Below are 27,707 nucleotides of genomic sequence, written 5' to 3' on the forward strand. Positions count from 1 at the left end.
CGGTGGGGTAGCCTAATGATTAAAGCGTTGGCTCGTCACGCCGAAGACCCGGGTTCGAATCCCCACATGGGTACAATGTGTGAAGCCCATTTCTGGTGTCCCCCTCCGTGATGTTGCTGGAATATTGCTAAAAGCGGCGTAAAACCAAACTCAGTCAGTCCTATCTCGGTCTACAATGTTCATGAAGTGTATTTTATAAAGGTCGGCACTGTACAGAGTGTCGACAGCAGGTACTTTGTACAGGTTCATGTATCCTCAACACAAAATGTTGGTTAGAAAAAATATTTTGGGGATATTTTTTTAATGGAGACTTAGCACACAATTTCATAGAAATGTCCCCTAAGATGTTGATGATCCCTTTCTTCAGTATATATAAACCTATACTTTACTGTTCAGTATATGTACTATTCCATGTTAAAGCACAGGTAAGAATTTCTTTTATTGTTAACATCTCAATGTAAGAATCAAGTGTCTAGTTCTGTACAGATTGGTTTCTTTGTGTCAGTGTGCAGTAACAGTTTGCTTTCATTCTGAAGCTTTATGATTCTATTGAATGTGAAGAAACGGACAAGATTGACATGTACAGAATTTTGTTCGTTCATCAGCAGTGTGAGGCAGCAATTTAGTGGTGTTGGTTGTAGAACTGAAAGATGCTTGTACCAGCTGTAGGCAGGCGTGGAGATGCACAGTTATCTCCCTTCCTCTGTCTGGCAAGCTGCAACTAAGGGCGTCCATCCACCTGCACTCGTCAGGTAGTGATAAATACAATAATCTATCTACAACATAATACCATGATGATGTCTGACCTATTTACATAGTCTTTGCCAAAAGAAACAGAATTTAATGTTTGAATTTAAAATTTCTTTAAAAATTGAAGATTGAGTAGATTTAAGGATTTCAACTTTTTTATTCTTTCAGTTGCTATGGCTTGGTAAAGCGCTAGTACCTTGTTGAGCATGTCTATGCACAGGTTGCATTTTGAAACAATACAGAAGTTGAAAACGTAAGCAAACAATGGGATTAATCTTTTGTTGTAAGAGTAATACATTGAGAAATTCCTGCTATCATCTGTTTTAATAATGTGTTTGTAGTTGTTCATTGACTAGGTTGTTTTTTTCACTTCAATGGAAAGTTTGGTTTGATTAGTTTATTGTTTGTAGCAGGTTTAAATTGTGCAGTCTCCATGATGTGTGTGTTCCTGCCTACCTGCTGTCTGACCATATCGGTGTGATACAATTCTATGCTGTAACACTGTCATATCTCATAGTCCAGTATAGTATAAATGATCACCATCATTATGGAACCAAACCATAACACCACCAGTGTTGAAATGATGGTCAAAAAACCTTACGTAGTACCAACATAGAATTATTTAACCACGTTTTCTGCTTTTGAATACTGTTCTTCATCTTACGTAGAGGTGTAGTTGTGTGTGTGTTAGATTAACTTAATTTATGTGTATCATTCTGCTGAGTGACCTGTTATTTATTTGTTGGTTGACTAGTCTAGACACAGTATTGTTCCCACGTTGGCTGTAGAGTTAACCAGTGACTGTCATGTTACAGGGAGAGACATTCATAGACACCTGCAGCCTCTGTCTATGCAGGTAGAGCAATGGCTTTTCCAGAACCAGACTTCAGGTGTTACCATGGATACAGGCACTTGATGCTTAAATACTGACCAGATAATACTGTAATGAAGACATAGATAGTGTGATCTCAGGCTGACTTTTTCATGCGTACAGATTGTGAAATCAATCCTAATGACCAAATTTTGATGATGTTTTACACCTTAAAGACAAATTTCAGATACATGGGGACCTTGTAAATATATATATATATAAAATATCTCTCATTATATAATTTAGGTCATATAAATACTTTTATATTATATTTGCCAGCCTTTTGGTTCTTTTTCCATTCTGTTTCTCTTTATTATTTGCATCAAGTGCCTCAAGCCAGGTATTGGTCCTGATGGACAATTATATTTGTTCCAAAGCAACATATTTTGTAGATCTTTTGCCACCGCTGTTTTATACTATGAGCTTGACAACATTCCAAGGACAGCAGGATCAGACCATGATGTGTCATATTGTACTGATCACCTACTATTGATGACATGTCTGGAGATGTTGAGTAGGAACATGGATTAAAGCGACAGTTGTTGACTAATGGTCATGCAGGTAGATTATATTGTATTTGAATCACATTCCAAACTATTGTTAGGGTTTATTCTGATTTTTTACTTTTAAAAATTATATCAGTTTTTACACTGATGAGATTCTGTTCCTTCCTGTGTGTATGTTGATGACGTGTGTTACTCCATGGATTGGATCTTCTCTCACAGCAGTATTTTGTACTGTGTTATGCCTGAAATAGACCAATGTTACATTGGAAAAGTGTTCAACCTGTCTTTGTCCAAATCCATTGTCTCTAAAATATCCCAAATCATGAAGTAAATTCTTAATACAACACATTTGCATTTGTTATTTCTTCCTATCAATAGGCTTGTGAAGATCCGGGCTAGAATTGGTCTTCAGCAACCCATGCTTGTGGTAAGAGGTTGGTCGACCAACTGGATCAGGTGGTCAGGCTCTCTGACTTGATTGACACATGTCATCATGTCATCGTATATATATCTACCATTTGCATTGATCGTTGCTCATGCTGTTGATCACTGGATTGTCTGGTCCAGACTCGATTATTTACAGATCGGTGCCATAATGCGGTGTTAAAGAACAAACAAACAAACAAACATCCCGTCAATATGCTGACAAGGAGGGGGCGTCACATGCCAAATGGTCTGATATGACCTTATTTGCTGTATAGAGTTGAATTCTTTGGTGATGACACAACCTTATGATCGCTACCATATAGCTTTAATATTGCTGAGTGCTGTGTTAAACAAAAAACAACAAAGGCCTGTTTATGGTTGTTGGTCTGTGAGCACCATACAAGGCTGGTGTGTTTCACCAAAGTTTTAAACATCTGAGATATCAGTTGGAATATTGTTCAAAGTGAGTTTAGAACCCAACTCACTTTTCACTCACTTTGCCACTCATATTGTTATATTCCAGGCTATATTGTAATCGTTCGGATTATTATTGGTCTGTAAGTCTCCTTGGAGCTTTGCGCACCGAGGTGTAGATCCATATCTAGGCTCTTGGCTTGGAATTCAAAATTGTTCCAAAGCAACGTTTGACATTAAATTTCTCAAGATCTACTCCAACACTCACTTGTACAGATGCACAATCGAATTCCCAACAATTTTGCCTGGACGGGTCAAGTCGCTCAAACGTACCCTCAGTTATTTTGTCCACCACATATACTTTTCTATTAGTTTGATCCCAAAATGTGAAATTCTGCACAATGCCAGTATCACAATGATGTCCTGGTGATTCCAGAACACTAATTGTTTTGAACGTAGACAAAACCGAAAAAAAGGTACATGACACTGCCGTGACCTCGGCTGTATTTGGATGATCCGCTCGCCTGTCAAAACACGTGTTCTGTCCTGTTTTGGGCGATGATATCTAGCTGAATACAATAGATGAAAAAGTAAAGCCAAGGAGACCTCATCACCTGCAACTATATTTTGATTTATTAGTCCTGCAAACTCAAATTAAAAAAATAATTTTTTCTTTGATTCTGAACCTTTGGGGGAGGAATTTCTCACTGCATAGGCAGATCCAGAGTGGGAGTGCAGGGGTGCGCAAAAGCTGTCCTGAATTTGTTCCCATTGCACCAGTGATAGATACAGGCACTGTTCTTTTTAATGACTCCTTCAAAATGTATGACTACACCACGTATAGTATGACCAGAAATTATTGAGAATTTTAGGAATATGTTTAATTGGATGTCTAGTATAAACAACCTTGACCAGCTATCAAGTGCTTGGTTTCATTCAAGAGAGACAACTCCATTAATCCTTTTTCATAAGTTTGTGAAAAGTTATCCCCCTTTGTTTACTTGCTAGCAGACGCCAGTTTCAGTGATCCTCAGTATGGATGATTTAGAGAAGAGGAAGTTTGATTTTAGAGTATTATAACAAGGACATCAGATCAGCTAAAGTGATTTCAAGTAGAACAGGCATCCCTTTGACCACTGTTTATCGTGTTTTGAAAAATATTGCAAATGGATATGGCATTGAGCACCAGGGGAGGCGCAGGTAGGCCCAGAAATTGACTGTTGGTGACAGGAGGCGGCTTTGTATTCTTGTTTCTAAAAACAAACGAAGGAGTTTAGAAAACTTAAGGCTGGATATGATTGATAGAGGAACTGTGGCTGTCTGTAAGGAGACAATTAGAACTGAGCTGCATGCAATGGGTTGGCAGAAAAGTCGAGGAATTCCATCACCGATCATGAAACCTGAACAAAAGGAGCGAAGGTGGAACTGGTGCTTACAGCATAGAAATTTTATTTTTAACTGGGACAATGTGATGTTCTCAGATGAAAGTTTTGTGTGACTGTTTCCTAAAACACTGAAATTCTGGACCAAACAAACTGAAAAACCTTTGTATCAGCGCCCAAAGTACAGTCCGAAATTTAACGTGTGGGGTGGCATATCTGTGTTAGGGGCAACGCCCCTCTGTATTTGAAGGGAATATGAACAGTGAACGGTACAGAGATATTCTCGAGGGACATTTACTTCCATCTTCTGCTCACGTGTTCTATGGAACTTTTTGGATTTTCCACAGGACAACGACCCAAAACATCGTTCAAAGCATTCACAGGCCTGGTTTCGGACCCACAATAGGACATTTTTAGATTGGCCAAGCTATAGCCTTGACCTAAATCCAATAGAAAATGTTTGGGGACTTATGAAGGAAAGTGTCAATAAGAAATATCTGACAAATATTGCTGAAATGAAAGAAGAAGTGGTCCGATATTGGGACAGCATGGACCACGACTTTCTAATTTCTTTGATCAGTAGTATGCCCCGCAGCATTGAAGCCTGCATTGCTGCCCATGGTGACTTGACAAAATACTAACTGTTCACCTGTCTTTGAATCTGGAGTTATGTTCTGCTAATATTCACATTTAATAGGTGAGTAATGAGTGAAATATTTAAGAAAAATTACAATAATTAAATTCTCAATAATTTCTGGTTGTACTGTATCGTCCCCACTGCAGGGTCGCATGGTTTCAGTAGCTACAGAGGTGGTTGTGTAACCTTGTGGTTAAACTGTTCGCTCGTCACGCCAAAGGCCCGGGTTCGATTTCCCCACATAATTACCACGTGTCAGCCCATTTCTGTTGCCCCTCCGCCGTGAAACTGATGGAATTGTGCTAAAAGCATCGTTAAACCCAACTAATTCACCCATTCAGTATCTACACCGGCTTCTGTTCAGAAAGCACCCCATGGTTGACCATGGTAAGGAGGCGCACTGAGTACAGTGATGTTTGTTCAGTGAGAACATCGTCCAGAGCTGACAGTCATAGTGACACGTCTCTAGAGGCAAACAGACCATCGCGCCAACGGGTATTGCTGACCTCTATGTCCCGGTACAGTCTTCTCCATACAACGACTACGCATATACAGGGACACTCTAGGCTACTTGGGTTTCCCGAACTTTCCCCATTGTCGGAATGATTGTGCAGATATTGGATGACTTTTCACGAGAGGTAAATATAGCAGGTACTTTAGAAGAGAACAGTAGAGGTCTTTACACACAATTAGGACTGTCGTGTCAGATTTGAAGAGGAATCGAATGGTGTATTATATACATGAAATAGCTGTGTGATATTAGACATATCTTTTCAAAACAATCCGTTGGGTCAGGAACTCTGAAGTATATTGCTTATTGAATGTATATATGTGTTTAATATTACTCGAATGAGATATATCGGGTAAAAAGGTTTCTGAGGTCATTCGGTGCATGTTTGCACAAACTAAACACGCACATGGAATGTGAGCTGGAAAAACAATAAAAATCCATTTAAATTTTTGTTTGGAAATGCCACGCCTTTCAAATCAAGAACGTCAACGTGCTATGGGGTGGCTTGATGCTGGTCAGTCTGTGGTCGCTGTTTCAAGATTCTTAAATTGCTCCCGACAAACAAGTTTTAATCTTAGGATGAGAGTGCATCAAACCGGAACTGTTGCCGACCGCCCGAGGGCGGGAGCGTCACGTGTACGTGTGACGTCACTCCGGGAAGATCAAGCAATATGATTACGTCATCTTCAATTCGAAACAGATTTGTTTCAGCAAATTCCACAGGTAGGGAGATGTTTGGTGGAAGGATAACTGCGCAAACTGTCAGAAATCGCTTGCGTGCCGCTGGACTTCGCGCCCGAAGACCCCACAATGGCCAATTTTAACTCCTCTTCATCGCCGCAAAAGACTGGTGTGGGCCACAAGACACATAAGGTTCTGTCAAAGACAGTGGAATTCGGCTGTCTTCAGTGACGATCTCGATTGACACTGAGATTTACCGACGGCAGAGCCCAAGTGTACGTCAGGCGAGGGGAACGTCACGCTCAAGTCTGCGTCCATGATGTGGACAGATTTGGTGACGAAAGCATAATGGTATGGGGTTCGTTTTGCGCACACGGACGCTCTCCCTTTGTTGTCGTTCGAGGGAACACCGCCCAGTACAGGGATAAGATTTTGTAACCTGTCCTGCTTCCATTTATGCAGAGACATCGCCCTGGACTGACGTTCCAACAAGACAACGATTGACCGCATACGGCAATTCTTACACAGAATTTTCTACGAAATGCCGGTATTCCAGTTCTGGATTGCCGTCGTGTAGCCCCGATCTCAATCCTATCGAACACATCTGGGACAAGCTGGGTCGGCGTGTTCGTCAGCCAGTCAATCCACCACAGGCGTGGCATCTCCTCTTCTTGATATTTTACTACAAACTGGAAATAATGATATATGGACTCAACAGCTTTGTGAAAATAAATGATGGAGAAAGCACAAGATAAAGAATAGTCTCATTGATTTGTTTATACAGAAGTGGCACTCCGTGCAACGCTGTACATCAAGGGACCATCTGTATTCAAAATCATAGTTTATTGGAAAGTAAAAATGTCTCGGATTTGATTAAACTGTTAACCTTTTGTCGCCCTGTATTATGCAATTTTAACTAGATCTCATGTCGCCATTACTTACCTTATGTATAGATCTCTGTAAACCCCAATCGTGATATGTATTGTAGCCTTGAGAGAAAATAAAGTTCAGTTCAGCAAAATCTTCCACGTCACCTTGTGCAGTGGCGACGTCGGGGTGTGTTTACTAACGTTCTAAGGTCCACGAGGAGACGTTGTGTGGCTGTAAGAGACGCTACAGGACCCTCACTGAAGACCACAATCGAATTGTTCTCTACGCTGTTAACTTCATGTTGGAGGGTGCCTTGACATCATGAACGTTGTCGTTGTTAAAGGTAGGCAGGTAAGGTTTTTGGGCGACCTTGGGCCTTAAAAGGCTTATATACGCCCAAGACTTAACAATCTGTTATATTTTTGTTCAGTTAAATTACGTCGTACTTACCCGTTTTAACGAGGAAGTCTCATGCAGCTCTTTGTATGCAACCATACATTAAATTATCTCCAAGTATTGCGTTCATTGTAAACGTATTTTTGGTTTTGTTAAGCACAGTTTCTTTAAGAGCCTTACGTGGGTTTTCATGAGCTGGACATTCAGTGAGATAGTGCTGAACTGTTTCTGGGCAGTGTAAGTTACAGCTTTCGCACAGGGGACATAGGTCTTTATCTAAAATACTTTTATATGCCTTTAATCCACAATGACCGACGAATTTTAAAATGTTTGTTTACTACAGGACCAGTAGAGTACATGTGTCTACCTGTATTTTTATTGTCCCATTTATTTTGCCAAGATGCAGTTAATAATAATAATAATAATAATAATAATAATAGGGCAGAAAGAAAGAAAAAATGGGAAAAGAAGAACAAGTATATCAAACAAAATAAACTTTTTAGAAATAATGAAAAACACTTCTACAGGCAACTGAAAACAAACGGTGATGGTGAACATGACAAACGGCCTCCAATGGATGCCAATGAAAGGTTCTGGAAACAGTTGTGGTCTCAACCCGGCGACTGTAACCTGGAGGCACCATGAGTCAGTGATTATGACTATGCAATGCATGAGAAAGTAACTAGATCGTTTGTCTGCTACATCTCACCAGATTGCCTGAGAAGTGTTATCAAAAAGTCCAAATCTAATACAGCTCCAGGCTCTGATGGCATTCCAAACCGGTACTGGAAATTGTTCCCCTGTCTCCAAACACAATTACTTCATTGTTTCAATTCTCTCGTGGACACAGGTGATGTTCCTCCATGGTTCTGCAAAGGTCGCACAATACTCCTTTCCCAAAATGGAGACTTGACTGATCCGAAAAACGTCCGCCCTATCACATGTTTGAATACACAATATAAATTATTCACAGGGTGTTTGACAAACCTCGTGTCATCATACTGCTCTGCTAATGATATAATTTACAGAGAGCAGAAGGGAGCGAGAAAGGGATGTTGGGGTGCAAGGATCAACTTCTTGTACAGAAAATGATTTTGGAAGAGGCTAAAACATATCACCGCAATCTCTCCATGTGCTGGATTGACTATAAGAAAGCATACGACTCTGTCCCTCATGAATGGATTCTGAAGTCTCTTCATTGTATTGACCTCCCGGAGCGACTACTTGATTTTCTCAAGTCTTTAATGAGTTGCAGGTCGACTCAACTTGAGATCTACTCGCAAGGGCAGGTGCAGACTTCGGAATCTATTCCAATCAGAAGGGGGAATATTCCAGGAGGACTCCTTCAGTCCTTTGCTTTTTTTGTTTGTCTCTAAATCCTTTTGAGCTCCCTGCTCAACAGAGAGGAGGGTTACCATCCCTGACCTCCTCAGCACAGATCCCAAACACCGCTTACTCATCTCCTTTACATGGATGACATCGAGCTCCTTGCCAAAGGAGATACCAATTTGAAAAAGCCGGTTCTCCTTGTCGAGTCCTTTTCGAGTGATATTGGCATGACATTTGGACTCGACAAATGTAATACTCTCCATTTGAAACGTGGCAAGGTAGTTAATGGTGTATCGGTCAAGTTACAGGGGGGAGGAGTTATTGAGCATCTTGTGGAAGATCAGGCCTACACCTATCTTGGAATGTAAGTTCGAGACAAGCTCCAGAATGCCCAGATTCAAGAAAAACTTCGGGCGGAGTATAAATCTCGCTTAAAGAAAATCTAGAGCTCAGAGCTAAATGCTCGACACAAGGTCAAATCCACCAATACTTTTGCTGTGCCAGTCCTTTCCTATTCCTTTGGAGTAGTTGATTGGACAAAACAAGACATCCAGTGTCTTGACCGCCTGACCAGAAGGATCATGTCTGATAACAGAGTTCACCACCCTCGTTTCTCTCTTAGCCGTTTATATATGCCAATCAATTCTGGAGGTCGGGGTTTGATTAATGTGGAGGCTCTTCATGATAGAATTCTTTTGTGTACTTTTGCACATATTTATTTGTCGGACGATCCTCTGGTGATGCATGTGAAGACTCATGATGAAAGCAAGGTATTCCACAGCTATTTTAAGCGTGCCAAGGTTGTTGGACAGAATCTGAAATTTGAGGTTGATTTTACTGATGGCGATGTACTGCTGGACGGTACAGCGAGGGGAGTAAACCAGGTGAAATCCTTCACCAATTGCAAGTCTGCCCAGAGTCGGTTATTTGTGGAGAAGCTTTCTGAGAAGCCATTGCATCGTGTGTACATACAGTGTGTGGAACAGAATAGCAATCCCACCGACTCCTTCGCCTGGATGAAGTCGGCTGGTCTCAAATGTGAAACTGAGGGCCTCCTTTTTGCTGCTCAGGACCAGTTACTTCCCACTCGCAATCGCCAAAATGTGATTCTTAAGGAAAATATCAATATGAAATGTCGACTGTATAATGAATTTACAGAGACTGTCCAACACCTTGTTAGTGGATGCCTTTCCTTGGCACAAACAGCATATCTTAAACGACATGATGGTATGGCTCGTTGCTTTTACTACCGTCTTCTCTATGCTTGTGGCTTTGACTCCGAGGTCCATCCATGGTACGACCCTGCGCCAAACTCCACGATAGCTGGTATGCTCATGGCGCTACAAGTAAAGTTATTTGGGCGAGACTCTAGACAAAGTATTTCTTAAATAAAAACATTTCGAGGAGAGTTTTGAAGGAGAGCAAGCTTTGGGTTGTTTTGAGATCTTCAGACAGAGAATTCCATAGAACAGCTGATTGGTAGGCAAATCTGGGCAGTGTGCACAGAAGATTAAATGCCAAACCAGTAATCTCTTGGTATTGGCTTAACTGATTGAATATCTGGATGTGGTCTGTTGCAAGCCATCTTAGTCGTTGTTAAAGAGTTTCAGCGAGGGTTATCTCCCATTCTTCAGACAGTCATTCTTCAGACAGTTATTCTTCAGACAGCTTAAAACAACATTTACGGTCTAATGCACAGCAATCGAGAAAGCTGTTACCTTTGATACAGAAATGGAATAACCCAGTTAAGTATTTCAATTGAGAAAGGGAACACAACCACATTGACATATATGTATGTGTATAATTTATTTATATGATATCATCATGTTGTCATGAATAACATGTAATGAAATGTTCATACATTGTATGTTCATCTCTATTCATATATGTCAATAACAATTAGGTGGTAAAGTTTATGCTCTTTTTGTAGATTTCTCGAAAGCATTTGACTCGGTAAATAGAAATAAACTATGGAACCTTTTATGAATGCATGGATTGAGTAGGAAAATGAATAAACTTTTAGGCAGTATTAATGAAAATGTAAAGGTATGTGTAAAACATAATGATGATGTCTCAGAAACATTTACAAGCCAGTTAGGAGTAAGACAGGGCTGTCTAGTACTGTTAATGGTCTACAGAGACAAATTGATGAATTAGAAAATTATTGTGATAATTGGAAACTATGTGTAAACAAAGATAAGACGAAAGTTGTAGTTTTTAAGAAAGGTGGCAAAATATCGGGTAAAGAAAAGGAGAACTTTTAGAAATAACATCGTTCTATAGATATTTAGGTGTTTGCTTCACCAAAACCCCCTCATGGAATAGACACACTAGTACTGTAAAAGATTTCTTGGCGTTATGACAAGTACACCTAGTGTTATGGTTTTCGGTTAATGTAGTAGATTCCCGATGCACATATTTTCTCAAGTTAAGGCTATCAGATACTGTATGTCGAGATTGTCACGGTCCGCTAGGCAGTGCAGTATGGCACATGCAGCATGCCACGTGACGCTGACAGACAGAGATTACCCTCACAGGTGACTGTCATCCATTAGCTCACTCTCTGTAAAAAAAAACCTAGCGTTGCACCGTCACCACGCGGTACTCTGTGTCTACCTCAACACATGTTCAACACAGAAACACCCCGCGTCCTTCAGAACAGGCACTGGTCCATCCTTCCATACTTGGCCAACTCACGAAAACAGCATTGGAAAAGGCGATCCAGATCAGACTGAATACAAAAACACCTCTTGAAATAATAACCTCTGAAAAATGCGGTGAGGTGGGGTAGCCTAATGGTTAAAGCGTCCGCTTGTCACGCCAAAGGCTGGGTTCGATTCCCCACATAGATACAATGTGTGAAGCTCATTTCTGGTGTCCCCCGCCATGACATTGCCGAAATAGTGCTAAAAGCGACATAAAACTGTACTCATTCATTCACTCACTCACTCTGAGAAATGCTCGTTATTCGTTACCAGAACTGATTTCCCGCTTTAGCCTAGACATGAGTAGGATCTAGTTGTGTGTTACTTACAGCTGTGTAAAAGTATAACCAGATACCTCTGTCTAGCGTGTATACACAGATGTACATTACTGACAGCCTTAGAATGTGCTGAATCGTCGGTATCGACTATATTTGTCACATTATCATCACTGTACAGTAAAACTGAACATATCTTGTACCCTGTACCCGTTTTTTATTTTGTAATAATAATTCTTGATCTTGAGCTATGTATGGCGAAGGCGCCGATGGTGATAAAGATTGGAACCGCCTTCAGCATCACCAACGACGTACCGCGCTGTATCGTGTACAACAGTGAACATGCAGAACATGCGGCTCCGTGCTGGCACCACTAGGGATGGTAGAGTCTCTACATGACGGGTGTGTAAACCTGCCTCCCCGTCTCCCGATCAAACTGCGGGATATATAACATAGCTGTATGAAAGGTAAGATATAGTGTTTAGCAGTCGTAATGTTACCCATTTGTAATTTGTTTAGAAATATGTTCTTTTTCTCGAGGAGTTTATTAGTTTGTTTTACTCTTCAAGACATACCATGATGCTGACAGCGTTGCCGTATCCTCTCATACAGGTTTGTGTCTTCAGATGCACTACCACAATGACGCACAGCGCAAGTTGAGTTTAGGATTAGTGAGATGTGTGGTTACGGACATCCCACATCTTCCTCGAATTGTGGAATCTGTTAATTCATTTCAGGCAATGTTAGAACTTGAAGTCATGGGATGTGTTTATGGATAACAACTTCTTTTCATTCTTTACACGACGTTTCAGAGTTAATTCTTGATGCTTCATTGTTGACCTGATGAATGTTAGAACTGGCGTTTATTTGAATGCACCCCGGTTTTTATGTCTCAATCTGTTAAACTATTATAGATACGTAAACCACCTGTGTTTATGGGAATATGATATGAAGTCTACGTCGTTTATACTGTATATATCTGCAAGCTGTGCACATCGTGTTTACGTTTATATTTCCATATAGTCAAGCTTTCCAGTGGCGAGATGTGAAACAAGCTAATGTGGTCGGGGACGCTGCCGAGAGACGTGATTATTTCACCACCAATGTCTTCAAAACCGTCACGCAATCTCATTTGTCTGTGTCCACGAGACTCTATACTTAGCGCCACCTAGCGACAATCTCCAGACGAAGGACCCTAATTAACGCTCACAACGAGCTTGCTGTCAGCATGCATCGCTGTTTTGTGGGGTTGGGGTAGCCTAGTGGTTAAAGCGTTCGCTCGTCGCGCCGAAGACCCGGGTTCAATTCCCCACATGGGTACAGTGAGTGAAGCCAATTTCTGGTGTCCCCCGCCGTGATATTGCTGGAATATTCCTAAATGCAGCGTTAAACCAAACTCACTCACTCACTCACTCGCTGTTTTGTTGTCAAATTAGTGCTTCACGTTACCCGGATGTTTGATACAGCCTGGAGCATATACAGTCCAATATTTGCCGTCTACAGGGTGAACCCTAGACTCTCGTACAGACCCTGAAGCAAATATATCCAAGAAAGCCCACGCAAGTCTAGAAAATGTGGCAAGTCTAGATTTCCTCAGCTTCTGAAAATGAAGAAAGTCTCAGGGCTCCTTTTCATTATATTATATTTATTTTTTTACTATGAACCTTTTTCAGTAAAATATGTTCATTTCAGAGACTAGTTGTTAGTCTAGGTGAACCCCGCTGTCGATGCTGAATCAATATGCATTTCATGACTCACGTGTAACACGTTTTGCTGTAGCATCAGTTGCTTATTTTATCTCTCGGTATTTATCATTAAAGGATTCACTCGCGTTATCTGTGAACCAAACCGTATTGCCTTCATGAATTCAATTCATTATTCGTGGTCATTAGAACATATTTACGAGCATTTATATCAGAGGGTCCTGGTATGTTGTTTATCTAAGTGCGATACGCAAAATGGAAATTGTGTGTCACTGAACTGTAGGTGAAATTGTTAGCGATGTATTGTTCATTTGCTTTACAGAAAATATGTAAAGGTTCCAATCTAAGTATTTGCATGATATATTTGTTATTCTATATTCCTTGATATTAAACCAGAGACCATATTAAACATAAAGTATTCATGAATAATTACTCGTATTCGTCACTGCATATTCGTAAAACATATCGTATTCGCTTCATAGTGTATTCATATAGTGTATTCTTTGCAGCCCAGGTAACTGGCGCCGATGGTGATAAAGATTGGAACCGCCTTCAGCATCACCAACGACGTACCGCGCTGTATCGTGTACAACAGTGAACATGCAGAGCATGCAGCTGCGTGCTGGCACCACTAGGGATGGTAGAGTCTCTAGATGACGGGTGTGTAAACTTGCCTCCCCGTCTCCCGATCAAACTGCGGGATATATAACATAGCTGTCTGAAAGGTAAGATATAGTGTTTAGCAGTCGTAATGTTACCCATTTGTAATTTGTTTAGAAATATGTTCTTTTTCTCGAGGAGTTTATTAGTTTTTTTACTCTTCAAGACATACCATGATGCTGACAGCGTTGCCGTATCCTCTCATACAGGTTTGTGTATTCAGATGCACTACCACAATGACGCACAGCGCAAGTTGAGTTTAGGATTAGTGAGATGTGTGGTTACGGACATCCCACATCTTCCTCGAATTGTGGAATCTGTTAATTCATTTCAGGCAATGTTAGAACTTGAAGTCATGGGATGTGTTTATGGATAACAACTTCTTTTCATTCTTTACACGACGTTTCAGAGTTAATTCTTGATGCTTCATTGTTGACCTGATGAATGTTAGAACTGGCGTTTATTTGAATGCACCCCGGTTTTTATGTCTCAATCTGTTAAACTATTATAGCTACGTAAACCACCTGTGTTAATGGGAGTATGATATGAAGTCTACGTCGTTAATACTGTATATATCTGCAAACTGTGCACATCGTGTTTGCGTTTATATTTTCATATAGTCAAGCTTTCCAGTGGCGAGATGTGAAACAAAATAATGTGGTCGGGGACGCTGCCGAGAGACGTGATTATTTCACCACCAATGTCTTCAAAACCGTCACGCAATCTCATTTGTCTGTGTCCACGAGACTCTATACTTAGCGCCACCTAGCGACAATCTCCAGACGAAGGACCCTAATTAACGCTCACAACGAGCTTGCTGTCAGCATGCATCGCTGTTTTGTGGGGTTGGGGTAGCCTAGTGGTTAAAGCGTTCGCTCGTCGCGCCGAAGACCCGGGTTCAATTCCCCACATGGGTACAGTGAGTGAAGCCAGTTTCTGGTGTTCCCCGCCTTGATATTGCTGGAATATTCCTAAATGCAGCGTTAAACCAAACTCACTCACCCACTCGCTGTTTTGTTGTCAAATTAGTGCTTCACGTTACCCGTATGTTTGATACAGCCTGGAGCATATACAGTCCAATATTTGCCGTCTACAGGGTCAACCCTAGACTGTCGTACAGACCCTGAAGCAAATATATCCAAGAAAGCCCACGCAAGTCTAGAAAATGTGGCAAGTCTAGATTTTTTCAGCTTCTGAAAATGAAGAAAGTCTCAGGGCTCCTTTTCATTATATTATTTATTTTTTTTACTATGAACCTTTTTCAGTAAAATATGTTCATTTCAGGGACTAGTTGTTAGTCCAGGTGAACCCCGCTGTCGATGCTGAATCAATATGCATTTCATGACTCACGTGTAACACGTTTTGCTGTAGCGTTGCTTATTTTATCTCTCGGTATTTATCATTAAAGGATTCACTCGCGTTATCTGTGAACCAAACCGTATTGCCTTCATGAATTCAATTCATTAGTCGTGGTCATTAGAACATATTTACTAGCATTTATATCAGAGTGTCCTGGTATGTTGTTTATCTAAGTGCGATACGCAAAATGGAAATTCCAATAATTGTGTGTCACTGAACTGTAGGTGAAATTGTTAGCGAGGTATTGTTCAGTTGCTTTACAGAAAATATGTAAAGGTTCCAATCTAAGTATTTGCATGATATATTTGTTTTTCTTTATTCCTTGATATTAAACATAAAGTATTCATGAATAATTACTCGTATTCGTCACTGCATATTCGTAAAACATATCGTATTCGCTTCATAGTGTATTCATATAGTGTATTCTTTGCAGCCCAGGTAACTGGCTGCAGAAACGTTTATCTTTTCGTGATATTAGAATTACTTCTATTCGAACCTTGACCACCGCGCCTATTATTGCCCTGTCAGACGTTAGAGGATGGTACCTATTGTTGCCCTGTCTGACGTTAGAGGATGGTACCTATTGTTGCCCTGTCAGACGTTAGAAGAGGTATGGTACCTATTGTTGCCCTGTCTGACGTTAGAGGATGGTACCTATTGTTGCCCTGTCTGACGTTAGAGGATGGTACCTATTGTTGCCCTGTCTGACGTTAGAAGATGGTACCTATTGTTGCCCTGTCTGACGTTAGAGGATGGTACCTATTGTTGCCCTGTCTGACGTTAGAGGATGGTACCTATTGTTGCCCTGTCTGACGTTAGAGGATGGTACCTATTGTTGCCCTGTCTGACGTTAGAGGATGGTACCTATTGTTGCCCTGTCTGACGTTAGAGGATGGTACCTATTGTTGCCCTGTCTGACGTTAGAGGATGGTACCTATTGTTGCCCTGTCTGACGTTAGAGGATGGTACCTATTGTTGCCCTGTCTGACGTTAGAGGATGGTACCTGTCTGACGTTAGAGGATGGTACCTATTGTTACCCTGTCTGACGTTAGAGGATGGTTCCTATTGTAACCCTGTCTGACGTTAGAGGATGGTACCTATTGTTGCCCTGTCTGACGTTAGAGGATGGTACCTATTGTTGCCCTGTCTGACGTTAGAGGATGGTACCTATTGTTGCCCAGTCTGACGTTAGAGGATGGTACCTATTGTTACCCTGTCTGACGTTAGAGGATGGTACCTATTGTTACCTGGTCTGACGTTAGAGGATGGTACCTATTGTTGCCCTGTCTGACGTTAGAGGATGGTACCTATTGTTGCCCTGTCAGACGTTAGAGGATGGTACCTATTGTTGCCCTGTCTGACGTTAGAGGATGGTACCTATTGTTACCCTGTCTGACGTTAGAGGATGGTACCTACTGCTGCCCTGACTGACGTTAGAGGATGGTACCTATTGTTGGCCTGTCTGACGTTAGAAGATGGTACCTATTGTTATCCTGTCTGACGTTAGAGGATGGTACCTATTGTTGCCCTGTCTGACGTTAGAGGTTGGTACCTATTTGTGCCCTGACTGACGTAAGAAGATGGTACCTATTGCTGCCCTGTCTGTCGTTAGAGGATGGTACCTATTGTTGCCCTGTCTGACGCTAGAGTATGGTACCTATTGTTGCCCTGTCTGACGTTAGAGGATGGTACCTATTGTTGCCCTGTCTGACGTTAGAGGATGGTACCTATTGTTGCCCTGTCTGACGTTAGAGGATGGTACCTATTGTTGCCCTGTCTGACGTTAGAGGATGGTACCTATTGTTGCCCTGTCTGACGTTAGAGGATGGTACCTATTGTTACCCTGTCTGACGTTAGAGGATGGTACCTATTGTTACCTGGTCTGACGTTAGAGGATGGTACCTATTGTTGCCCTGTCTGACGTTAGAGGATGGTACCTATTGCTGCCCTGACTGACGTTAGAGGATGGTACCTATTGTTGCCCTGTCTGACGTTAGAGGATGGTACCTATTGTTGCCCTGTCTGACGTTAGAGGATGGTACCTATTTGTGCCCTGACTGACGTAAGAAGATGGTACCTATTGCTGCCCTGTCTGTCGTTAGAGGATGGTACCTATTGTTGCCCTGTCTGACGCTAGAGTATGGTACCTATTGTTGCCCTGTCTGACGTTAGAGGATGGTACCTATTGTTGCCCTGTCTGACGTTAGAGGATGGTACCTATTGTTGCCCTGTCTGACGTTAGAAGATGGCACCTATTGCTGCCCTGACTGACGTTAGAGGATGGTACCTATTGTTGCCCTGACTGACGTTAAAAGATGGTACCTATTGTTGCCCTGTCTGACGTTAGAGGATGGTACCTATGATTTCCCTGTCTGACGTTAGAGGATGGTACCTATTGCTGCCCTGTCTGACGTTAGAGGATGGTACCTATTGTTGCCCTGTCTGACGTTAGAGGATGGTACCTATTGTTGCCCTGTCTGACGTTAGAGGATGGTACTTATTGCTGCCCTGTCTGTCGTTAGAGGATGGTACCTATTGTTGCCCTGTCTGACGTTAGAAGATGGTACCTATTGCTGCCCTGACTGACGTTAGAGGATGGTACCTATTGTTGCCCTGACTGACGTTAGAAGATGGTACCTATGGTTGCCCTGTCTGTTACATTATTGTTGCCCTGCCTGACTCACAATCCCACTCACTCACTATTTGGTCTGGTTTACAGTTAGTTTTAAGTCTTCTACATGCGAGTATTGAAAACAAATATTCCCAAATCCAGTTCTAACTAAAAGTTTTCCTTATTGTTCACATTACGCAGACCCTGTCTACAGAAGAACCTTGTCCTATCTCTGTACACATGCCAGCTCGCATTGTCTAAATACACTCAGCGTTCAGTGCATGTCCGAACTCCCAAGAATCCACCTTCTACATAATCGTTGACGTAGTCGTGACCAGACCAGATGGTATCTCCGTTATCGTCGGACCATGCTGCAAAGTAGCAAGTTCTGTGAGATGGGTTGTTTGAGTATTTCCTCGATGAGAAGAAGACAGGTACTTAACTTACAAATGTAGTAATTACCGGGATCACTCCGACACGTGCACACAGCCCGGGGGTAAACACTCTGTAGATGAGGGGATGAAAAGGCAGGCGTGGAGTTTGTGCAGAATTTGATTAGCGACTGAAATAGGGGTCGGATCGGATGTCAGAATGGTCAATTTACTCTAACAGAAAATCCGGAAAGGAAACAAGAATGGCGCATATTTTTGCTGTTTGTCATTCTAATGATATGATTTCACTTTGTGTTATTAACCGCCTGTCCGGTTTATTTTGGGGTGGGTGAGTTAGTGTTGTGTTCCGTAGTATGCTATGGTTCGAGATAAGTGATAATCGACGTTTGGTCAGCGACTGAAAGTATCAGCAACGATCCTCACGCCATGGGCGGTTAACGACGCGACAACGATCCTCATGCCATGGGCGGTTAACGACGCGGCAGCCCGACTCTCATCTTAGCATACCGCATACAGCACAGCGGATATAACATAACGCGTAAAGTATACCGCATACCATGCACATACCGTTTTTTTGTTTGTTCGTTGTTAAACACACAGCAATATCCGGCCAGTTGACCTCGTCCTGTAAATTCACGAGTCTGGACCAGAAAAACCAGTGATAGATATTGTGAGCCACATGGGGACCCGATAGCACGCAATGAACGGGTCCTGCTCAACATGCGTTGCTGGGGACACATTCTTACATGGCGTCCCTATTGGTATACGTCATCAGACCCGTCAGACAACAGGTATCACCACGTCATCAGACCCGTCAGACAACAGGTGTCACCACGTCATCAGACCCGTCAGACAACAGGTATCACCACGTCATCAGACCCGTCAGACAACAGGTATCACCACGTCATCAGACCCGTCAGACAACAGGTATCACCACGTCATCAGACCCGTCAGACAGGTCATCAGACCCGTCACCACAGGTATCAGACCCGTCAGACAACAGGTATCACCACGTCATCAGACCCGTCAGACAACAGGTATCACCACGTCATCAGACCCGTCAGACAACAGGTATCACCACGTCATCAGACCCGTCAGACAACAGGTATCACCACGTCATCAGACCCGTCAGACAACAGGTATCACCAGTGTTAAGGTGAACTTGCCCGATGACCACTGCTGTCCGGGGTAAACAGTCGGACTTCTTGAAGCTGTACCTTGTCCAGTTCGACATGTTCTTGATGGGGAAGACTCGTGGTTCTGTGTTAATTCGTTTGCCCTCATTAATCAGTAGCACACCTCCCGAAATACCAGACACCTGTGAGCATGACTGATAGGGGTCGTTGTCGACGTTGGCCAGGATTCCTGCAACTGTACTTGTATAAGGTGAACATTCTGTACTTGTAGAAGGTGAACATTCTGTACTTAGGATACTTAAGAACAGAATGAATCCAAATCAATGCTGAAAGATTTAGCAGCCCAGGTTGCCTAATCTCTGAAATATGAAGCAGTGTTATGGGCTCAAGTCGGATATATTATCCTTTTTGTTGATGTATACTTTAGATATTTCTTTAAGTGTAGGGGGTAAAGTGAATGGGGTGTACCGCCCAGTACTCCAGTAATATAGCGACGTGCATGCACGTGAGTGTGTGCGTGTTAGCGCGCATGATGTGCTGGCCCGAACCAATGCCTGTGTTATAGAAATAATGTCTTCCACCAACATATACTCACGGAAACAAATAAGGGAACACCTGAAAGTACAACTGTTCCTTTATTTTTTTCCAGGTTTCTTCACAAGCTTTGTATTGCACTGTTGGTGAAATTATGAAAAAGAATAAAGGAACACCTGTACTTTCATGCGTTCCGTTATTTGTTTCAATGAGTATATGTTGGTGGACGACATTAGAAGACACATGGTGCATCCGTTTAGGGAATCAAAATCGGGGCTTTGGCGTAACGAGCTAACGCCTGAAAGGAGAAACCAATCATATATGTAGTGCTCAGCAGAAACGCATCAGCTTTGTGCTTAAGGATGTATCTCCCTTGTGTTAGTGAGATGTTTATCTCCTATGTGTTAGTGAGATGTTAATCTCCCGTGTGTTAGTGAGATGTTTATCTCATGTGTGTTAGTGAGATGTTTATCTCATGTGTGTTAGTGAGATGTTTATCTCATGTGTGTTAGTGAGATGTTTATCTCCCTTGTGTTAGTGAGATGTTTATCTCCCTTGTGTTAGTGAGATGTTTATCTCCCGTGTTAGTGAGAGATGTTTATCTCATGTGTGTTAGTGTTTATCTCCCTTGTGTTAGTGAGATGTTATCTCCTATGTGTTAGTGAGATGTTTATCTCCCTTGTGTTTTATCTGAGATGTTTATCTCCTATGTGTTAGTGAGATGTTTATCTCCCTTGTGTTGTGTTTTATCTCCCCTTGTGTTAGTGAGATGTTTATCTCCTTTGTGTTAGTGAGATGTTAATCTCATGTGTGTTAGTGAGATGTTAATCTCCCGTGTGTTAGTGAGATGTTTATCTCCTATGTGTTAGTGAGATGTTTATCTCCCGTGTGTTAGTGAGATGTTTATCTCCCTTGTGTTAGTGAGATGTTTATCTCCTATGTGTTAGTGAGATGTTAATCTCCCGTGTGTTAGTGAGATGTTTATCTCCTATGTGTTGGTGAGATGTTAATCTCCCGTGTGTTATTAGCTGGAAAGGATTGCCAGGAAGCTAGGGGAGTCCAGCAATCACCAGGTCGTGAATGCGCCGGTTGTCGGTTTATGCGCGCAGTGAATGCAGAAGCAGCACCGTGCGGCGACACCTGATGGGGGAGTGAGGGATGTTGTTGCCGTCATTGACTAGCTAGCACTCGCGTGTTTGGCGTTATGAAATAAGTAATGATGGTCGCTACTGGGTGGTATAACATGTCAAAAATATCTGTCTACGCGAGGTGGTTAGGTGGTCGGAAACCCACTAGACAAGCCGTGGACATCATCTCTTGGTCTTCCATACAGACCCTGAAACAATTATATCCAATACCTATGTTTATGTATGAAGGTTGGCAAGTCTTAGATTAATGTAATTCAGGTATGACGAGATACTCTAAGCTCATTTAAGTTTTTTTTATTAAGATATTAAACAACGGTCTTAGATTTTACTTGTAGAAGGTTAAAAAATCAGTCTAATCATCTGTCAGCCGGATCGGTGGGTGCGAGACTACAGTATGACGAGAGATCTGGGTGCTACAGCTGAGCTCAGATCGGTGGGTGCAAGACTCAGTATGGCCGCTGAGCTCAGATCGGTGGGTGCGAGTACAGATGGCCGCTGAGCTCAGATCGGTGGGTGCGAGACTACGCCGCTGAGCTCAGATCGGTGGGTGCGAGACTACAGTATGGCCGCTGAGCTCAGATCGGTGGGTGCGAGTCTACAGCCGCTGAGCTCAGATCGGTGGGTGCGAGACTCATGTATGGCCGCTGAGCTCAGATCGGTGGGTGCGAGACTCATGTATGGCCGCTGAGCTCAGATCGTTGGGTGCGAGACTCATGTATGGCCGCTGAGCTCAGGTGGAACCAGCAAAATCTCTTGCAGCACCATCTCATAAAACATTACGGTCACCTTACACTTCAAACGTCAGTGATTGTACAGGTGATAGAACACTCGTCCGCTGTGTGGCGCTGTACAGACATCTTCTTCTGGTTGTCTTAACAGCAGTCAAAATGATGGCACAGGGCAATAAGCTCCCAGTAGCACGTGCAAGTAGGTGTATCGTGCACCGTGTTGCGAGACTGGTAGACTGAACAACAGGTATGTCCATGTATCTGAGAAACGTTGTGTACCTAAACGGAAGTCACGTTGTCATGATATACCAGCCGTTAAACACTGGCGTCCCGGGAATAAAATACCAGCGTAACTTGGTGCAGCGTGTTTGAAAGAAAACATAAACTAATTTAAAATCACGATGTTCTTGGGAAACGAAAATTATTAAAACATATTTCCTAAGGAGTGTTGCTTTTAGCAAACAGTAATAGTGTTTTATCTCTTTCATACCAATGTCCGATAACACATTAGTCACGAGGTTCAGCATTAGTTCGTGGCAAACAATTCTACCACGTGAACAATGATTTGACTGTGGGGTTGGTTACCAAGTGGGCTTCCAACGGTCCCCAAATTCGGACGGAATGCACAGATGAGCTGGGAGTGTTTCGTGGTTTCTGGTTTCTTTTAACCAGATGATCCTTCCATATCGGAATATAGACACCTAGCTCGATGACGTCACATTGAAACAATGACTTCCAGGCGGATCACGTTAGTTAGCTGGACTCGTGGCATCATTTCAAGACAGCCTCGGCGCCTTGACACTTATCAAAACTCCTCTCAGATCCTATTCCATCCCGGTCCCGGGACAATAGAGTGTTTTCGTCTCTTAACCAAGTATAAATATGTCATTAAATAGCAAGCTATCTATGTGTAATACTTGACCACTCGATGGACAACATGGAGCTATGCCTGAGACGACTTTAAAGTGTGTGTGTTGTTCTGTATGGTGTGTGTGAGTGTGCGTGTGTGTGCGTGTGCATAGTATGTATGTTGCATTTGTGTGGAACACATCACATTGTTAAATGACGATTTCCAGTGTTTCATGTGTAGCATGTACAAACGTATGTTGATCGATAGCTGAAATCCTATCAAATCAGTTGATAGTACAGTTTAGTATGCCGCAGGTTTCCTTAGATGTCTGAGAAATAGCTAGAAACAGACACCGTGAATACCTGCTCCATTACTGCTGCGGCGTCACGCACTATTCACTCACTAGCTTACTGACTATTGCATACATGCTTAGCTCTTCAACATCAGTTACTCTGGTCGCTAGCGCCACGACAATGATGCGACTGTACCAAGAAAATCGATTTAGTGAACTTAATTGACATAAACGTAAGACCATAAACAGAGATTCCATCCTATTCAGCTTTTTCGAAAATTTGTTCAGAAATTTGGTTCCGGTTTGAAAATACGGTTTTATATTGTAATTAGGTTTGCTTGTTTTGCAGATTGCCTGTGCCCCTCAGTGGAGCATATTGAGTGGCCGGTGGCAGAGATTGGAACGTAACTGTACTTGTGTGAGATGTGGAGTCAGAAAGCCAGATGAATGCTCATCATTGTTAAAGAGAAGAATGGCCTTAGTAATTACCTTCACCGATGCTTTGTTGGACGTGTTAAGTATGGCAGCGAGTCACGCTAGCCACATCTATTGACACTGTTATGCGTTAACGTGCTAAGGAACAAAACAAATTTAAGTCAGGAGGGAGAACTGGGCACGGTCTGTACGTAGAGCCATGGCATCTGTTGACAACGTGGACGACGAGATGATGTCCTATTCCTTACTCCCCTTCTTCATTCTCGGCGTCGTCAGGATTGCTCTCGCATGCTTCGGCATCATCGCCAACATCGTATCAATCCGGGTTCTCACTCACAAGTCAATCTGGTCCGCTACATCAATCCTCCTCATCTCCCTCGTCGTGTACGACACCCTCTTCCTCCTCACCGGCGCTGTCGTCATCATTGCCGGCCTCCCGGAGTACGAGGAGGACCATCTGTTCATCACGGTCACCCTGTTCTACCCATTCCGCTACATCTCACAGATGGGATCCGTCTACTCCATCGTTGCCGTCACCGTTGAGCGGTTCATCGTTGTCGTGACGCCGCTAAGGGCGAGGTCCATCTGGACGATGAACAACGCCAGGAGGGTAGCAATCGGCGTCTTTATCTTCTCGCTTGGGTTCAACATCCCCCGATGTCTGGTCTTCCACCAACTGTCGTCAACAGACTGGGTGGAAAACGGCACCCTGACCCAGTCCGACACATCCCAGGACTACCTGTACTCCCGAGTGTACGAGGTGTACCTGACGATGGTGGTGTTCTACATCCTCCCCTACACCATCATCATCGTCATCAACATCAAACTCATCGTCCACCTCCGTATCAGCGCCAGGGTCACCAGAGCCATCAGTTCCCGTCACGACGCTCGTCCGTCCGTCTCTCCAACCGACAAGGAAGATGGACTGACCATCATCGTCCTCGGCATCACTACCTGCTTCTTTGTGTGTTGCGTCATCCCTCTCACATACCATATTCTGTTACTAGCCGACCTGGACATGTTTTCCACCCCTCACAAGGTGTACCTGTTTGCCGTCAGCGACACGATGCTGTGTCTTAATTCAGCTACAGACTTTATTTTCTATTGTCTGCTGGGACGTAGGTTCAGGAGAGTCTTCTTCAAGCTCTTCTGTCCATGTATGTGTGGGAAGAGAAGAATCAATGTTAATCAGAACTGACTTGCTATTTCGCCGGGGAAAGGAATTCCCCGAATTGAACTGAAACATACAGGACTGGATACAGTGCTGTAGTTGTAGTGCAACATGGATGGATGCTGTTTGAAGAGAGTTGATGTGGACATCACATGGGCTGTGAGGTGTACGTTAAAGAACAAAAGACGTTAAAGAACATCTGATGTGTGATATAGACTATCATCATATAACAACATAATCTTATTTAAATCTGTATGTACATCGAGTCAGTATAGTGTGTTCGGGTGGAAGGTGTCACTATTTATTTGTCAATACAAACTAATATCTAGAACCTATGAGGGGCCATTTGAAAGAGAACTACTTTATAGTGAAATGAAAGCTATAAATACACGATGGCATTTACAAAGTGGTCGAATGTAACAAGTGTCATATATGGGATTACACTTTCTCAGTAAAGTACTTTTGTTGGGTTGGGTACCATCCGGGATTCGAACCCACACTCTCAGAGTCAGGCAGCTATGAATACTCGATACCATTTAGATTTTGTGTGTTGGCATTAGGCAAAAGGCTAATAGGTGCCTACTAAAAGTACTTAAATCTGTACATTATTGAGAAAGTGTAACCCTAAGTATAACACGTGGCAAACTAACACTTGTCTGAAGTTGCCCAAGCCCTGTACTGGCTAAATTGACTTAATAAGTCCCAATGTAAAGAACACGTAGAAACGCGTAGACAACACTATAGAGAGTCAAAGGTAGTGTCCATGAGCTGATATGGGTGACGCGCCGTGACTCCCGCTTAGAAGGCAATGCAGTTTTCAAAGTTATAGTCTTCCTGTGCCTCTAACTAATTAATAGATATATTGTACCTGATAGAGAGCAGTTATTTGGATGTATTTTGTGAAATTTTAAGAAATAACTAATTTCTCCAAAACACCTTTCCCTTTGGGGGATCACGGCGGGATAGATATCCCTTCAAAATATACTGCGGTGTGTCTGTGTTAGGGTCACCATATCAGCCCATGGACTATTGTGTTTAGTCAAACGCACATTCATGTAATGTCGTGAAGTAAAGACAATAATATGAACCTTGATTCATGTTAGATGCCATACTCGGTACATCAGCTGGACTGCTGATCAATGTACAGCGTATTTAAGTGCAAAACAGTGACGCGGGTGCTCAGTCGTCTGAAGCTCAATATTCGCTGTGAGGAGTTGCGTCCCTTGATCTTGACGGAAACATTTGACAGCAGGATGGAATCCCAGATGGTGTTTCACGGCTTGTCGGCACCGTGTTAGCACACGTGATTCTTCAGCAGAGTGGTAAACGCCTAAGACCTGATCAGTTCATGTCGTCTTCCCACATCTACTTGACACGCCATGATGTAACTGAAGTACCACTGAAAGTTGAGTTTAACTGTTGCTTCATGTGTAGTCAAATGAATGAACACTGATGGTAGAAAGCGTTTCTTTTGGAAACCATGGGATTCCGGGACGACACTGACCCATCATTCCCACTGCTTGTAAAACAACAAATGCGCTACTTGGTTGTATATGTGTCGTACTTCGAGAACAGCCTGAATTTTCTCCCGGCTGTCAGATACTGCCTTACCTAACCAGTAGACGAAACCGGCTCCGTAGTGTAGTGGGCAAAGCGTCTGCCCCGAGTACCGAGAGTCGGTGGTTCGATCCTGGGTCGCAGCATACCAAACGACGCTAAACTGTGATACTTAATTACGGGGACAAAGCAAGCACTGGTCGGCACGAAGACTCTCTGCTGCGTCTGAGTGAGGTATCCATATTAAGCTGTGGTATGGCAGTGGAGAACCGCAATAACACCGACATTAGCTAGTAAACGTGCATACACGGTGCTCAAAGCCCCATTCTACCTCATCTCGCCTAGCTGCCTGACACATCCATACAGGTGGAGCATTCGATATTTTTCTAGAAGGGAAGAAATTCAAATCAAGTTAAAGAAAAGACAGACCCATCTCTGGCACATCTACCTAGCAACAGACTTTTTATTTCCCCAAAATAACACCCTGGTCTTTCAGCCACTGATATAGCCAGTGATATGGAGATTGGTCAGGGATAGGCTTCTGTGTTGTCGTCGTAGTTGTCGTTGTGGTCTTCCTCGTTGTTGGCGTCGCCGCGATCGTGGTTACTTTGGCCAGTTCCTTGGCCATTGCCTTGATCCCGTCCCACGCCTCGCTGGCAAAGTTGGTGATGGTAGATTTGGGTGGGGCGAAGTTGTATCTGCTGCCCATCCCTGGAGGCAGCTCTATGGTGTAGCTGAAGTCGATCTTAGAGCCGCCCTTAGCGTAGTCGTCTGAACCCCCGGCCGCCACGTCTGGAAGGAGACAATGCTTATTAACCTTGTCGTCACCATCCTGATTGACCTTGGTCTAGTGTCTCCAAACTTGTGTGATAAAAACACGAAACACGAGGGATGCATTCGGTACTGTGGCTACTTTCAGAGCCCGATTATATCACATGACACTGACCATCCAATGAAAGTACTCTCATGAGCGACATACTTTCTGTGCAGCATTGGAGATAGGATTTGTTAGTGTGTTGTATAACGCCCAGCAATATTCCATAGGATTTGTTAGTGTGTTGTATAACGCCCAGCAATATTCCATAGGATTTGTTAGTTAGTTGTATAACGCCCAGCAATATTCCATAGGATTTGTTAGTGTGTTGTATAACGCCCAGCAATATTCCATAGGATTTGTTAGTGTGTTGTATAACGCCCAGCAATATTCCATAGGATTTGTTAGTGTGTTGTATAACGCCCAGCAATATTCCATAGGATTTGTTAGTGTGTTGTATAACGCCCAGCAATATTCCATAGGATTTGTTAGTGTGTTGTATAACGCCCAGCAATATTCCATAGGATTTGTTAGTGTGTTGTATAACGCCCAGCAATATTCCA

The 27,707-nt window shown here is 42.8% G+C and overlaps 2 protein-coding genes and 1 long non-coding RNA gene across 5 annotated transcripts in view; 1 reads left to right on the top strand and 2 right to left on the bottom strand.

The window, feature by feature from the left end:
* Nucleotides 1–383: 383 nt before the first annotated feature.
* On the bottom strand, nucleotides 384–20,337 carry LOC124253840. The gene is made up of 3 exons (XR_006892306.1): nucleotides 20,326–20,337; nucleotides 19,905–19,912; nucleotides 384–451 (listed from the first exon to the last, which is right to left on the bottom strand). It is a non-coding gene; the product is annotated as an uncharacterized LOC124253840 (long non-coding RNA).
* A 3,464-nt stretch (nucleotides 20,338–23,801) lies between these two features.
* LOC124253820 (FMRFamide receptor-like) lies at nucleotides 23,802–25,860 on the top strand. Its single transcript, XM_046687665.1, has one exon. It carries the CDS (start codon nucleotides 23,802–23,804, stop codon nucleotides 24,798–24,800), a length of 999 nt encoding a protein of 332 aa, XP_046543621.1. The 3' UTR covers nucleotides 24,801–25,860.
* A 906-nt stretch (nucleotides 25,861–26,766) lies between these two features.
* LOC124253837 (carboxypeptidase B-like) overlaps nucleotides 26,767–27,707 on the bottom strand; it is a 38,136-nt gene continuing 37,195 nt past the window's right edge. For all 3 annotated transcript variants that reach the window (XM_046687687.1, XM_046687685.1, XM_046687686.1), the window contains exon 12: nucleotides 26,767–27,122. In XM_046687687.1, coding sequence (XP_046543643.1) covers nucleotides 26,794–27,122 — 329 coding nt within the window. In that variant the 3' untranslated portion in view covers nucleotides 26,767–26,793. The remainder of the gene's footprint in view (nucleotides 27,123–27,707) is intronic.

Source organism: Haliotis rubra, unplaced genomic scaffold, assembly GCF_003918875.1.
Source record: "Haliotis rubra isolate DU_JTF1 unplaced genomic scaffold, ASM391887v1 Scf555, whole genome shotgun sequence".
Lineage (NCBI taxonomy): Eukaryota > Metazoa > Mollusca > Gastropoda > Lepetellida > Haliotidae > Haliotis > Haliotis rubra.